We start from the raw sequence: 15,514 nt of genomic DNA, 5'->3' as shown, positions 1-15,514 counted from the left end.
TTTTCCTGTTACCGTAGACTAGTTTTGCTTGTTGTGGGATTTCATATGTAAATAGAATCATAAAGTACTCTCCTGTGTAAGATTTCTGTGTTTTTATAAAGCATCCATGTTCTTGTATGTATTCATGAATTTTCCCTTTTCTGTTAACTCTTTTTTTAAAAAAAAAAAAAAAAAAAAAACGTAAGCTCTGTGCCGTATATGGGGCTTGACCTCACAATTCTGCCAATGGAGCCAGCCAGGTGCCCCATCACTTTTCTTTTTTTTTAGTTGCTAAGTCATATTCCAGCACTATGTTTATTTGTTCTATTGCTGAGCATATAGAATGTTTTCAGGGTTGCTCTTACTCTGTTAGTGGGATGAATAACATTTGTTGATTTTGAAATGTTAAACCAGTCTCCTATTCCTCTTGGTCATGGTGTATTATTTTTATATATATATATATATATATATATATATATATAATAATATATATAATTATATATATGTGTGTGCGTTTATTTATTTATTTATTTATTTATTTATTTATTTATATCTGGAAGTTGTGTTTCCTGAGGACAAGCATATAGTTGGGTCTTCCTTTTGATTCAGTCTGAGAATTTCTACCTTTTATATAGAGTGTTTATCCATTTACATTTTTTTTTAAAGATTTTTTAATTTATATATTCATGATAGAGAGAGAAAGGGAGAGAGAGAGAGAGAGAGAGAGAGAGAGAGAGAGGGCAGAGATACAGGCATTGGGAGAAGCAGGCTCCATGCCAGGAGCCCGAAGCAGGATTCGATCCCAGGACTCCAGGACCACACCCTGGCCCAAAGGCAGGTGCTAAACTGCTGAGCCACCCAGGGATCCCCTATCCATTTACATTTAATGCAATTATTGAAGTGGTTGGATTTCCATTTTTCATTTTGCTATTTGTTTTCTATTCTACCATTTTCTGTTTCTCTGTTCCTCTTTTCCTGCCTTCTTTGGGTTTGAGTATTTTTTAGAATTTCATTTAATTTTTCTGTTGTCCTTTCATCCATAGCTCTTTGCATTACTCTTTTTGTGTATGATTGACAGAAAGATTACAGTAGACATCCTAAACTTGTCATTTTTCCTAAAACTAATGTTGTACCCTTTCATGTAGAATATAAGAACAGTACAGTGTTACAACTTCTGCTTTAAAACAGCTAAATGTATATTTAAGTAAATTAGAGAAAAAAAATCATCCTTTATATTTGCCCACATATTTACTATTTCTGGTGCTCTTCATTCCTTCCTGAATATTGTGAATGTGCAAGTTTATTGGTAATTCATTTGATTAGTTTTCATGTTTCTGAAAATATTTATGTTTTGCCTTTATTTGCCCCCTCCCCCATTTTCTTGTGGAATATTTTCTGGATATAGAAATTCTGAGTTGACTTCTTTTCAGTATTTCAATATTTTCTGGACTCCATTGTTTGTGGTGAGAAGCCAACTATCCTTTGTATTATTGTTCCAATATATGATATATGTAATTGGTTTTTTGTCTGTTTCTCCTGGCTGCTTTTAAGAATTTCTTTTTATATTTGGTTTTAAGTAGTTTAATTGTGTTGTACCTTGCTGTGGTTTTTTTCTTTGTGTCTGTGCTACTCAGATTTGCCAACTTTTTTCGATCTGTAAATTTGTCTTTCACCAAATTTGGGAAACTTTCAGCTATTATTTCTTCAAAAAATTTTGCTCAGCCCCATTTTCTGCACTCATTCTGGGATTCCAATTATATGCATGTTAGACCTTTTGCCATTGTTCCACAAATCATGAGACTGTGTCTATTTTTTTAAATGTTTTGTTTTTCAGATTCAATAATTTCTGTCAATCTATTTGCGCATTCACTGACTCTTCTACTACAAATCTGCTATTAAATCTCACCAGTGAATGCATTTTATTTATTTATTTTTTACTATTTTTAAAAAAGATTTTATTTACTTGAAACAGAGGGAGAGCATGAGCAGGCACAGAGGGAGAAGCAGAAACCTTGCTAATAAGCTGGGAGCCCAACATGGGGCTCAGTCCCAGGATCCAGAGATCATGACCTGAGCTGAAGGCAGATGGTTAACCATCTGAGCCACCCAGGCTCCCTGAATGCATTTTAGGTATTGTACTAATACCTACTTTAGGTATTGTACTAATTATAGAATGTCCCTTTCATTCTCTTTCATAGTTTTATTTCTCTAAAATTTCCTGTGTTCATTTATTTTGAACATATTTTCTTTACAGCTTTGACCTTAGGTACAATAATAGCTTTAAAATCCTCTCTGTTATTCTGATATTTGAATCACGTTAAGGTCTGTCTTAATTGATTATCATCTTTTCTCTTGAGTATGGATTACATTTTCCTGGTTTGTCTTATATCATGTAATTTTGGATTGTATCCCAGATATTGTGAATAATTCATTGCAGGATCTCTGGATCCTATTATATTCCTTGAAGAGTTTTGATTTTTTTGTTTTGTTTTGTTTTGTTTTGTTTTAGCAGGCAGTTAAATTGGCTAACAGAGAGAGAGAGTGAGGGAGCATACCCATGAGCAGGGGGTGGGGGAAGGTGGGGAGAAGGAGAAGGAATTGCAGGCAGACTCCCCCGCTAAGTGTGGAGCCTGACTCAGGGCTCAATCTCACCACCCTGAGATCATGACCTGAGCCAAAGTCAAGAGTTGGACACTTAACTGACTGAGCCCCCCCCGGTGCCCCTGGCTGACAGAGACTTTAGACGCTGCTGTCGCAGTGGGCAGCAGCTGAAATCTCTGTTCAGTTCTTTGGAACTTTGATGGGCTACTCAAATTCTGCTTTGGATGTAGATTTTGTCAGCCTGATTTGGGCAGAATTGATGTAAAGAATGTAGGACCTCCTCTCTCTGACCCTGTCCTTTTTGGGGATTTTCTTCACTGTTTAGTGGATGTGTTTGCCCCAACTGTCTTTTGATTTTTATTTTTTTCAACCAGAATGATGACAGTTGTTAATTAAAACTTCTAGTTGCCCGCTCAGGGTGTTCTTTCAATTTAAAAAACGGGGGGAAAAGCACAGCAACTTTTTCTTCTTCCTGGTATTGGTTTTTCCTCCAGTTTTGGCCTGTTTATTCACATTCCGGTGTCTTCAAATCATTTTTTTCTGTTTTGTTCAAAGTTCATAATTGCTACCTACAGAATAATTGTCTATAAAAGAAGTCAGTTTTTTTAGACATCATGAAAAATATTTTTATATCATTGTGAATGCTGTTAGTAACAGTGTTAGAGAGTAACTAGTAAATAAGCAAACCAGTTTAAGACTATGGTTGAGCATCTGCCTTCAACTCAGGGCGTGATCCCAGAATCTGGGATCAAGTCCTGCATTGGGCTCCCTCGGGGAGCCTGCTTTTCCTTCTGCCTGTGTCTCTGCCTCTCTCTCTGTGTCTCTCATGAAGAAATGGATATATCTTAAAAAAAAAAAAAAAAAAAGTCTGTGACTGTGCTTAATGACATAAATTAGGCAGGAAGGACAGATTCTAGTAGTGATTCCAGCTATTATGATTACATTTGAGAGAGTTTATCAAAAGACTCAAGTATTGGAGTTTATGTATTATGGTTAAAGGTTTTGACACCAAAGCTCAAATAGGTAACTAAAATAGCAGTACTCTGAGTTCCACTGTTCTCATCTAGAAATTAGGATTACTCTTGAATCTTTTTGATCCATTTAACTGTTATAGTATATGTAGTCTTTTTTTTTTTTTTCAACTATGCATGTTTGAGTTATCAATGAAGAAGTTTGGCACAGACTATTTTGATCATGTTAATTTATCTTTTAGTTGCCATATTTTTAGTGAGGAAGTTAATCTTTGTCTGCAAGGAAGGCCAGTCTAAGGTCGATGCCATTAGGTTCACAATGCAAAAGGTATTACTACTATATGGCCAAGAACTGCTGTTAATGAAAGAAATACACATAATCCACTAAAACCCCCTTAATCCTAAACCTCTATGTTATCTTCATTGCTTTAACAGAAGTTTCTCCTGTACTAAGTTGGCATATAAGAATAGGCATGAGAAGTAGGAAATGTTCTTGCCAAAACAAACTGGGAAGGACTCAAAGAAAACAGTGTAGGTGTACCTCGGAGATACTGTGGGTTTACTTTCAGACCACTGCAATAAAGCAAATGTCACAGGAAAGCAAGTCAAGTGAACTTTCTGGTTTCTCAGTGCATCTGACAGTTACGTTTATACTTACACCGTCGTCTATTATACATGCCATAGTATTAATAGTATTAAGCATGCAAATGTCGAAAAAACAATGTACATACCTTAATTTAAAAATACTTTATTACTAAAAAATGCTAACTATCATCTGAGCTTTCAGTGAGTCATTTTTGTTTTTGTTTTTTTTTTGCTGGTGGAGAGCCTTGCCTAGATGTCAATGGCTGCTGACTAACCAGGGTGGCAGCTCCTGAAAGCTGGGGTAGCTGGAGCCATTTCTTAAAATAAGACAACAGTGAAGTTTGCCTCACTGACTGACTCTTCCTTTCACAAACAATTTCTCTGTAGCATATGATGCTATTTGATTGCATTTTAACCAAAGTAGAACTTCTTTCAGAATTAGAGTCAGTCTTCTCAAACCCTGCCACTGCTTTATCAGCTACATTTCTGTAATATTCTAAATCCTTTTTTATTTCAGCAATTTCACAGCATCTTCACCTGGAGTAGATTCCATCTCCAGAAACCATTTTGCTTACTCATCCATAAGAAGCAACTCCTCATCCATTAAAGTTTGATCATGAGATTGCAGCCATTCAGTCTCATCCTCAGATTCTAATTCTAGTTTGTTTGTTTGTTTGTTTGTTTTGCCATTTCCACCACATCTACAGTGACTTAAACCTGTCAGAATCTGCCATGAGGGTTGGAATCAACTTCTTCCAAATTCCTGTTAATGTTGATATTTTAACTCTTTCCATGAATCACAAATGTTCTTAACAGCACCTAGAATGGTGAATCCTTTCCAGAAGGTTTTTAGTTTACTTTGCCCGGATCCATCAGAGGAGTCTATGACAGTCTTATAAAATGTATTTCTTAAATAAGACTTGAAAGTCAAAATTACTCCTCGATCTGTGGGCTACAGAATGGTTGCTATGTTAGCAGGCATGAAAACATTAGTCTGGTACATCTCTGTCAGGCTCTTGTGTGACCGGGTGTATTATCAATGAGCAGTAATATTTTTAAAGAATTTTTTTTTTTTGAGTAGTAGTCTCAACACTGGGTTTAAATTACTCAGTAAACCATATATAAACAGATGTGCTGTCATCCAGACTTTGTAGTTCTACGTATAGAGCATAGGCAGAGTAGATTTATCATAATTCTTGGGGGCCCTAGGATTTGCAGAATGGTAAATGAGCATTGGCTTCAACCTAAAATCATCAGCTGCATTAACCCCTAACAAGAGAGCCATTCTGGTCCTTTGAAGCTTTGAAGCCAGGTATTGACTTCTCTCTAGCTAGGGAAGTCCTAGATGGCATCTTCTTCTGACATAAGGCTACTTTATCTACACTGATAATCTGTTGTTCAGTGTAGCTACCTTCCTGAATTAGCTTAGGAGGGTACCCTGGAGAACTTGCTGCTGCTTTGCATAAGCATCTGCTGCTTTACCTGGCACTTTGATGTTACAGAGATGGCCTTTTTCCTTACACCTTGTGAACCTCTGCTAGGTTCCAACTTTTCTTCTGCAGCTTCCTCCCTTCTCTCAGCCTCCACAGAATTGAAGTGAGAGCCTTGCTGTGGATTAGGCTTTGACTTAGGGGAATGTTGTGGCTGGTTTGATTTTCCATCCAGACCACTAAGACTTCCTCCATATTCAAGAAGGCCGTTTCACTTTCTTTCTTTTTTTAATTGGTGTTCAGTTTGCCAACATATAGCAAAATACCCAGTGCTCATCCCACCAAGTGCCCCCCTCAGTGCCCATCACCCAGTCACCCCAACCCCCCGCCCACCTCCCTTTCCACTACCCCTTGTTCATTTCCCAGAGTTAGGAGTCTCATGTTCTGTCACCCTCACCGATATTTTCACTCATTTTCTCTCCTTTCCCCTTTATTCCCTTTGCCTATTATTAATTTCTTAATATTCCCCAAATGAATGAGACCATATAATGTTTGTCCTTCTCCAACTGATTGACTTCACTCAGCACAATACCCTCCAGTTCCATCCACATTGGAGCAAATAGTGGGTATTCGTCGTTTCTAATGGCTGAGTGATACTCCATTGTATACATAGACCACATTTTTTTTTTTTTTTTATGATACACACAGAGAGAGAGAGAGAGAGAGAGAGAGAGGCATAGACACAGGCAGAGGAAGAAACAGGCTCCATGCACCAGGAGCCCGATGTGGGATTCGATCCCGGGTCTCCAGGATCGCGCCCTGGGCCAAAGGCTGGCGCCAAACTGCTGCACCACCCAGAGATCCCTAGACCACATTTTCTTTATCCATCATCTGTCGATGGACACCAAGGCTCCTTCCACAGTTTGGCTGTTGTGGACATTGCTGCTATAAACATTGGGGTGCAGGTGTTCCGGTGTTTCACTGCATCTGTATCTTTGGGGTAAATCCCCAGCAGTACAATTGCTGGGTCATAGGGCAGATCTATTTTTAACTCTTTGAGGAACTTCCACACAGTTTTCTAGAGTGGCTGCACCAGTTCACATTCCCACCAACAGTGCCACTTTCTTATTATTCATGTGTTCACTGGAGAGGCTCTTTGAGTTTCTCACGAGAACTGTTCCTTTGCATTCACAAAAAGGCACAAGAGGCCCAGCTTTCAGCCTGTCTCTGCTTTTAACTTTCCTTACTTGCCTCACTAAGCTTTATCATGCTAGCTTTTGATTTAGAGTAAGAGACAGGCAACTCTTCCCTTCACTTGAACACACAGAATCCATTGTAGGGGTATTAAGTGGTTGAATTTCAATACTGTGTCTCAGGAAATAGGGGAGGCCTGGGAGGGGGTGGGGAGAGGGAAGGAAGCCTGGGTCAGTGGGTTTATCAATTAAGTTTGCCATCTTATTTGAGAGCAGTTTGTGGTCCCCCACAATTAGAGTAACATCACAGATCACCACAACAAAAAAGTAATGATGAAAAAATGTGAAATATTACAAGTATTACCAAAATGTGACATAGAAACATGAAGTGAAACAATACTGTTGGAAGAATGGTGCCTCTGGACTTGTTCATTGCGGGATTGCCACAAACCCTCCATTTGTGAAAACACAATACTTTGCCAAGCACAGTAAAGCCAAGTGCAGTTAATGAGGTGTGCCTCTAGACATAATAGGAATCAGCCCTCTTTTATGTTTTCCTTTTTTGTTTCTGTCTTTTTTTTCCTAAAGGTTACTTTGGAAATGGGGGGCTCCTGGAGTACCTTTGTTCTGTATAGAAATACGTGATCTTTCAGTTTATTCTTAACCCTTGGGGTTAAACCTAGTAAGTCGGCTTGATATAACACCGCACACCTCCCCTAATGCTCCTCATTTCAAGGTGGGCTTTTTTTAAGGTTATGCAGATTTTATTTTGTGTTCTAGAACTTCAGGACAGCTTTTGTTATCTTAAATATCTATTTAATAACCATGATTGCACTGGAAAACAAATGATGTCTAAACATCAGTATACCCATATTAACCATGGTTGGGGCCATTGAGGATTAAGCTGATCAAGATAGAAAATATTTGAAAACTTGCTGCATACTCAGTGTCTGACGTAAAATCTTTCTCTTTCTCTCTTTTTTTTTTTTTTTTCCCTATTTCTTGTCCCCCTCCCTCCCATCTGTAGGAGGCCCTCTTTGTGGCTCGCTTTAGTCCTCCGAGCTGTGGTGTGCAGGTGAACAAGCTGTGGTACAAGCCTGTGGAACAGTTCATCCTGCCTGAGGTATGGGGTGTAATGGAAAGGCTATCTTACCAGTGTGGTCCTTCACAGGCCTGGGTATGTGCTCGCAGGGGCAGGCGCTTGATATTTTGTTCCAGGACAGCTCTTTAGAGCAGTGGATGGGGCTACCAACTCTGTGTGCACTGAAATGTAGCACTTTGCACCGTACCTTCACAGAGCCCAGTATGAACCACACTCTGCAGACATTGTGTGGTTTAGTTAGTGGAGAAGAGAACTGCATGGCTGTTTTAGGGACAAAGGATAATAGATAGGTATGGATTGATGGAAACATGAGACACACATACCATTTGAATAAATCAAGTCGTTTAATTACTGAAAGATGGTGGGGGCAGGTAGAGGCTAGGCAGGATAATTACAAAGAGATTGGCCACATTTCCAAGATGAATACAACCTCTCAAGGTTGTAGAACCTGTCTGAAAACACAACTGTCAGCTTCTAGGTCCATCTAGGTCTAGTCTTAAGTGCATGTGTCCTAGAGATCCCCTCATATACCTGCCAAGTGCCCGCATCAGCCTGCAGTTAAGCCTCAGCATGGTTGCAGAGGATTGCACAATTGGACATAAATAGATTACTCATTCATCTACCTTGGCCTTGCTAGGCTGGTTCAGTCTAGTCTGAGTACATTCCTCATGTCAGGGCTTTGGAGCCACAATAGGGGTCAGTTTCCCAAACATCTTTGGGAGTCACTTTAGGTCAGCTGTAGAGTTCATTCTGCACTGTCAAAGCTGAGCTAACACATGGAAGCTAGACCATTGACCAGCTCTGCTGACAAACCAAGAAACATTTTCCTACCATTGGTTTTGTGGTTCTGTTTGCATTATACAACACATCTTATAATATGCTATGGATCTTTAGTGTTGAGTACAAGTGGTTGAAACGATATATGTTGATTCTGTAGATGTGAAAGAGATCTCCTTTATTTCACCTGTACACGAACTTCTGCTTAAAAACATTTTTTTTGAAGATTTTATTTATTTGAGAGAGAGAGCACACGAGCAGGGGGAGGGGTGGAGGGAGAGGGAGAAGCAGACTTCCCGTTGGGGAGGGAGCCTGATGTAGGGCTGGATCCCAGGACCCTGAGATCATGACCTGACCCGAAGGCAGCCACTTGACCGACTGAGCCACCCAGGTACCCTTGCTTAAAAATATTTTAAATAAAAGCAAAACTAAAACATTCTGGAACAAATTTCCAATTTCTCAGTGTTACCATAAAAAAACACTACTGAACATCCTTATACTCCTCCTTGGTATCCGTAACTGGTTATTTTCTTAGGATGAGTTGTTAGTTTGAACTTTATACACATTTCTAAGGCATGTGATTTCTTTCCGGAAGATGGTTTAGCAGCTTGTATAATTTGAGTTATCATCAGCATTATATGGGAATGCCAATTTTCCTGTGTCCTTGTATTCCTTTTAATCTCATGTATGAACTTTTTTCTTTGTTAAATGAAATATGCATCATCAAAAGTATCTTTTATTTTTAATTAAGTAGTAGTATTGGCTAAGTATTGGATCTCAGCTTTTGAAGGAAGCCATTCTTTGGTTTATTTATTCATTTATTCAGGAAATATCTGAGAAATTAGTATGTGTCAAGCACTGGAGCTGTGTGAGGACACAGTATGAGGATCCCTGCCCTTAAAGCAGCTTATATCCTAGAGAGATGAGAGGAGCTAACACTGATACTTGACCTAACTTCCTGTGTGCCAGGCATGGTTATAAGTGATTTTCCTATGTTAACTAAGCTCCTTGAGGATTGAAGCAAGTCATCAATGAGACTTTCTACTCAGAACGAGCATGGGCAGAACCTCAGGCTCTCTGTGGTTCCTAGAACTCTTCCCAAAGGGAGAGTCATGTTATTCTGAGGAGTCCAGGAACACTAGCATTGTGTGAGGTGGTATCCAGAGAGGTCTGAAGCCTGACGTGGAGTTGAAAAGACTTAGGATTAGCATGAGTAGGAAAGAGAAAAATGATGCACCAGGGAGCAGGTATTTGAGGGCACACCTGTGGCCAAGTGCCTGAGTGGGCAGCTGTGCCTGCAGCACGGGAGATTTGGAAACCCTGCGCCGTCCCTCGGAGTCTTGGTGGCCCTTGTGCGAACCATTCAGTCTCACCACCCCCATTCTCTCATCTGTAAGGTGGTGGAGCTGTGTGACCCAGTTGAGAGGCTTATTTTAGGGACTAAATGATTTTCGTACATGCAGAATGCTTAGAACATGCTGCCACATGCATGGTAAGCATTCAGTAAATAAATGCATACTGTCCTTATTCCTGCTGCTACTCATCTGGATTTGCAGGATCCGTTCTTGGAGAGTAGAGTTTCTGCATTTGGGTCCATGTGCCTGTGAGGGGTGTTTAGCAATGTCCAGAGACACATTCAGTTGTTACAGCTGGGTGTGGAGTGGTACTGGCATCCAGAGGCCAGTGATGCTACTGAACACCCTACAACACACACAGAAGCCCCCACAACAATTATCTGGCTCAAAATGTCGATGGTGGTGAGCTTAAGAAACTATTGAAGAGGTAGGAGTCACAATGTGGGGCAAAGAGGAAGAAAATAAGCTTAATACTTCAGGCTAATCACAGTGTTACAGAGTCTGGCCCACTATCTTGGTCAGTCTTCTAGATAGAATTATAAATTTTGATTTACCCACAAAAATTATTACTTTCCCTTAGAATATCCTTGTTCTTAGGAAGTACATGTTGAAGTAATTCAGAGGTGACATGTCATGATACCTGCATTTGCTTTCAAGTGCTTAACAACCAACAAGAAAGAAAATTGTGTGTGTATACAGACAGAGATAAAGCAGATGTGACCAAATGTTAACAGTTGCTGAGTCTAGGTGATTTGGGCATTAATTTCAACTTTTCTATAGAGTGGAAATTTTTCAAAATAACACTAGAGTTGAGGCAAGGATGGTGTATCTAATAGGAGGTGCTAATGATGGGACAGTGAGTGTTCATTTCAGTTAAGATTTTTCATGCCTACAGCCTTGTGAGCTTTATTTCACTTTAAGCTTTAAGCTAAATTGACTTTTTTTTCATTACTTCTGAGTAATATTTTTTCTTTTAAAAACGTGCATTATTTAACAGTGGCTATACCCAGGGGTGAGGAGGTAGGATTATAGATGATTTGTATTTTCTTCTTTTTGTGCATTTTCTAAATGTTCTGTGATAAATACATATTTGCTTTATAAAAACAAAAAACTCTTTAAAAAATTGTCCTTTTACACAAAATCCTACTTTTGTTGAAACCGTGTTTAATTGTACATAGATACTCATTTTTGTTGCTTCAAGCCTAATTGGGTTTATTAGCACAGAAAAAAATGATAGTGATGAATGCATATCATCAACAAAGAATGACAAAAGACAGACATCATTTGTGCATTTTCAAGAGAGTAGTAAATGATTTCTTCATCATCTTATTCCCCCTGCACCTCACAGCCTACTGGAGTAACATGTCAGCCGTAAGCTTGTCAAGTAAGCAGAGCTCTTGTAGTGTTTTCATCGTGTGACTCATGAGAGCATAAATCTCAGTGGGAGCCACAGATTTAAATGCAGATCTCTCTGTGCCTCTCTTAAAATATTTATTTCTCTAATTTTGTATTTTCCTTATTAGTGCAGTTGAAACCTGAAACTGATTTCAATAAAAAGACTATTTTTGTTCACCTGAGTCACTAGAGACATCACTGTGAGCTGTTTGGGTATTTACACACTCAGTGTTTATAACAGTTGAAATTCTTCAGATGTAATCATTTACCCAGTCCACCAAAAATTAAGTGCAGAAATACTATAGATTTAAGCTACTGTGGATGAGTAGCTAGATGAAAAGTTAGAAATATGACACAAAAGAAATGACAATATGTGGAAGGAGTTGTAGAGAGCATGCTTATGCTATGGATGAGATCTCCTTTTTCCAGCCCATACCGTGCTGTTTTTCCTAGCTTCTGTTTTGGTTTAATGATCTTAGCAAGAAATTGCCACAAACAAGCTGTTTCTCCTCCGAAGAGATCCTAGCTTTAGGGTTAGTTTGCATCAGAGAGTAGAAAGCAGGCATCTGAGAATCTCAGAATAGAGATCAGCTGTGACATGGAACAGGAATAGGTACAGGAAAGGGGGAGTAGTTACAGCTCCTCCCTTCTGTAATAACCGCTGGCTTCTAGAAGTGCAATGAATGAACCAGGACCATTTGGGGGGCCAATGAGTTTTTCTGGGAGTTACTCAGTGTAGTCCACATTGTTGATGTTGTATCATATCCCAGTCACAAGTTAACTGCGGTTGGGTGCCAGCAGGAGCCACCATGAAATACGTGAGGCAAGATGCCAAGTGTCAGTGAATGGACAGGACAGAGAATTACTTGTTTCATCATATTTTCTAGATTCGTAGTTTCAAGGTGAAGAATTTTTATTTGGTCATGGTAGCTTTTACTTTTGGTATCATTCACCTGAAACTGCAGTCACTAAGATTCCAGTGACCCTGCTGCTAGCTCCAAGGGACACTTTGTCCTTCACTTAGTTGATTGCATTTTTCTTTTAGCTTATATAATCTATATTCTTTTGGTTTTGCCACATCTAGCTCAGTCTTTCTCTCTATACTTCATTATCTCCTCTCTTGCTTTCCTCTTCATCATTAGGATTTGCTACCCAACTTTCTGTTTGTTTTACTCATTCTTCCCTGGCAGTTTTATCCATCACCTCCTATTTGCTAATGGCTCTTAAATCCAGCTATAGCCCACATTTCTCTTAGGTACTCCATATGTACTTCTGCCAGTGGAGCTTCTCCACACGAGTATCCCAGGGGCATGCTGTTGGTAACATCATTTCCATCCTATCGTTCTCTCTCCCTGTATTTCAGTCTTGGGTATCTCCTTTTTCTCAGGCACCCAAACCAGAATCATGGGATTTACCCTCAACTCTCATATCCAGGCACTTACTAAATCCTATCATTTCTTTCTCTTAAACATATCTGGTATCATTTCTTCCAAACTTTATCACTATTCTGGCAATAACCTCTTTGACTTCGGCCATAGCACTAGACACATTGCTGGAGGCAAAGGAAACAAAAGCAAAATGAACTCTTCGGACTTCATCAAGATAAAAAGCTTCTGCACAGTGAAGGAAACAACAAAACTAAAAGGTAGTCTATGGAATAGAAGATGCAAATAGACACTTTTTTAGAAAAAACATCCAGATGGTTAACAGACATGTGAAAAGATGCTCAGCATCACACATCATCAGGAAAATACAAATTAAAACCAGGATTAGGGGTGCCTGGGTGGCTCAGTCAGATAAGTGGCCAGCTCCTGATTTCAGCTCAGATCGTGATCTTGGAGTCCTGGGATCAAGCTCCACACTCAGCAGGGAGTCTGCTTCTCTCCCACTCTCTATGCTCCTCCCCAACTCACGCACGCTCTTGAACACTCTCTCTCAGATAAATAAATCTTAAAAAAAAAAAGAGAGAGAGAGATACTACCTCATACCTGTCAGAATGGCTAAAATTAACACGAGAAACAATAGGTTTTAGTGAAAATGTGAAGAAACAGGAATCCTCCTGCACTCTTGGTTGGAATGCAGACTGGTGCAGCCACTCTGGAAAATAGTATGGAGATTCCTCAAAAAGTTAAAAATAGAACCACCCTATGATCCAGCAATTGCACTACTAGGTATCCCAAAGGATACAAAAATACAGATTTGAAGGGGTAAATGCATCCCAATGTTTATATATAGCAGGGCTCAACAAGAACCATACTATGGAAAGAGCCCGAATGTCCATCCACAGATGAATGGATAAAGAAGATGTGGTACATATATGTAATAGAATATTACTCAGCCATCCAAAAGAATGAAATCTTGTCATTTGCGACAATGTAGATGGAGCTAGAGCATAGTATGCTAAGTGAAATAAGTCAGTCAGATAAAGACATACCATATGATTTCACTCATATGTGGAATTTAAGAAACAAAAGAAATGAACCTGTGGGAGGGTGGAGGGAAACCATAACAGACTCATAACAATAGAGACAAATGGAGAGTTGATGGAGGGAGGTGGGTGGGGGATGGGCTGGATGAGGGATGGGTATTAAGGGAGGGCACTAGTTGTGATGAGCACTGAGCACTGCATGTATATGAGTGATGAATCATTGAATTCTCCCGAAACAAAAATTGCACTGTATGTTAAAATTTTTTTAAAAAAATTTATCACTATTAAAGTTTTAAAGGAAAGTATACCAAGGGCAGGAAGCTGTTTGTCAGGAGAAAGACATATGATTAACCCAAAGCAGCTCACGTTGTCAAAGGTCTAGGAATTAGCTTTTGGGTTCTAGCACTGACCTTTAAAGTAGTTCACTTAGAGAAGATCAGAATGTCATTGAATGACACTGAATAAATTCTCCGAAGAGCAGTTTGTAAACCAGAATGTCCATTCATTCATCTTTAATGAGTAATAGCTTATTAGATTTGAAAGTAATGACCCCTATCTGGGAACCTCTTTACTGAGAGGTCAGGCATCAAAAACCCAAATCAGAACAGTGCTTGGTTTGATCATTGAATTTGACTAGAATAGTGGGATGTGTTTGTTTTAGAGATCTGGCTCATTCAGGTAGGGTGTGACTAGAATGCTTTTTATCTTCCAATTCCTGCATTTCTTCCATTGGACATTGCTACATTGCCAAAATTTCTCTCTTAACCCAGCTTTTTTATAGTGGCCACTTGATACATTGTTTTAAGGTAGTGATTTTACTAATTAAGCTTCAATCTCAGAGCTCTTCTCAGTTATTAGAGACATTGTTCCTTTTCATGTAAGCATTAAATTAATTCAACTCAGAAGACAGTCTTTTTTTCTTTCTTTTATTGAGGTATAATTGACATATATTAGTTTCAGGTATACAATATAATGATTCAGTATTGCAAAATGATCACACTAAGTCTGGTTAACATCCATCACTGCACAGTTACGTTTCTTTTCTTGTGATGAGAACTTTTAAGATCTGCTCTCTTAGCAACTTTCAAATATACAATACAGTATTATTAACTGTAGTCACCATGCTTTTTCCCCAGGACTTACTATTTTACAACTAGAAATTTGTACCTTTTCACCCCCTTCACCCATTTCACCCAACCCCCGCCTCTGGCAATCACCTATCTGTTCTCTGTATCAGAGTTCATTGTTTTGTTTTTTGCTTTTTGAAAAACTTTTAGATTCCACATATAAGTGAAATCAAATGGTATTTGTCTTTCTCTGTTGGACTGTGCTCACTTAGCATAGTGCCCTCGAGCTCCATGTTGGAAATGGCAAGATTTCCTTTCTTTTTATGGCTGAATAATATTCCTCTGTGTATGTGTGTGCGTGTTTCTATGTTTGTGTCACATTTTCTTTATTCCTTCATCTGTCTATGGGCATTCAGGTTGTGTCCATATTGTGGCTGTTGTAAATGTCCTGCAGTGAACATGGGGCTCAGATGTCTTTTCAAGTGAGTGTTTCCATTTCCTTCAGATAAATACCCAGAAGTGGAATTACTGGATCATAGAGTTGTTCTGCTTTTAATTTTTTTGAGGACCCTCCGTCCTGTTTTCCACGGTGGCTGCAGGGATCCTCTTTTCAGTACATTCTCTCCAGCAC

At 39.1% G+C, this 15,514-nt stretch overlaps 1 protein-coding gene across 3 annotated transcripts in view; it reads left to right on the top strand.

Annotated features, from left to right (window-relative positions):
* Positions 1–15,514, top strand: part of B3GALNT2 (beta-1,3-N-acetylgalactosaminyltransferase 2) — a 58,348-nt gene that overhangs the window by 23,755 nt on the left and 19,079 nt on the right. For all 3 annotated transcript variants that reach the window (XM_041750421.1, XM_041750420.1, XM_041750419.1), the window contains exon 5: positions 7,787–7,882. In XM_041750421.1, the coding sequence (XP_041606355.1) occupies positions 7,787–7,882 (96 nt within the window). The remainder of the gene's footprint in view (positions 1–7,786; positions 7,883–15,514) is intronic.

Source organism: Vulpes lagopus, chromosome 3 (assembly GCF_018345385.1).
Source record: "Vulpes lagopus strain Blue_001 chromosome 3, ASM1834538v1, whole genome shotgun sequence".
NCBI lineage: Eukaryota > Metazoa > Chordata > Mammalia > Carnivora > Canidae > Vulpes > Vulpes lagopus.
The sequence above is the reverse complement of the archived record's forward strand: the minus strand, read 5'-3'. Positions and strand labels throughout refer to the sequence as shown.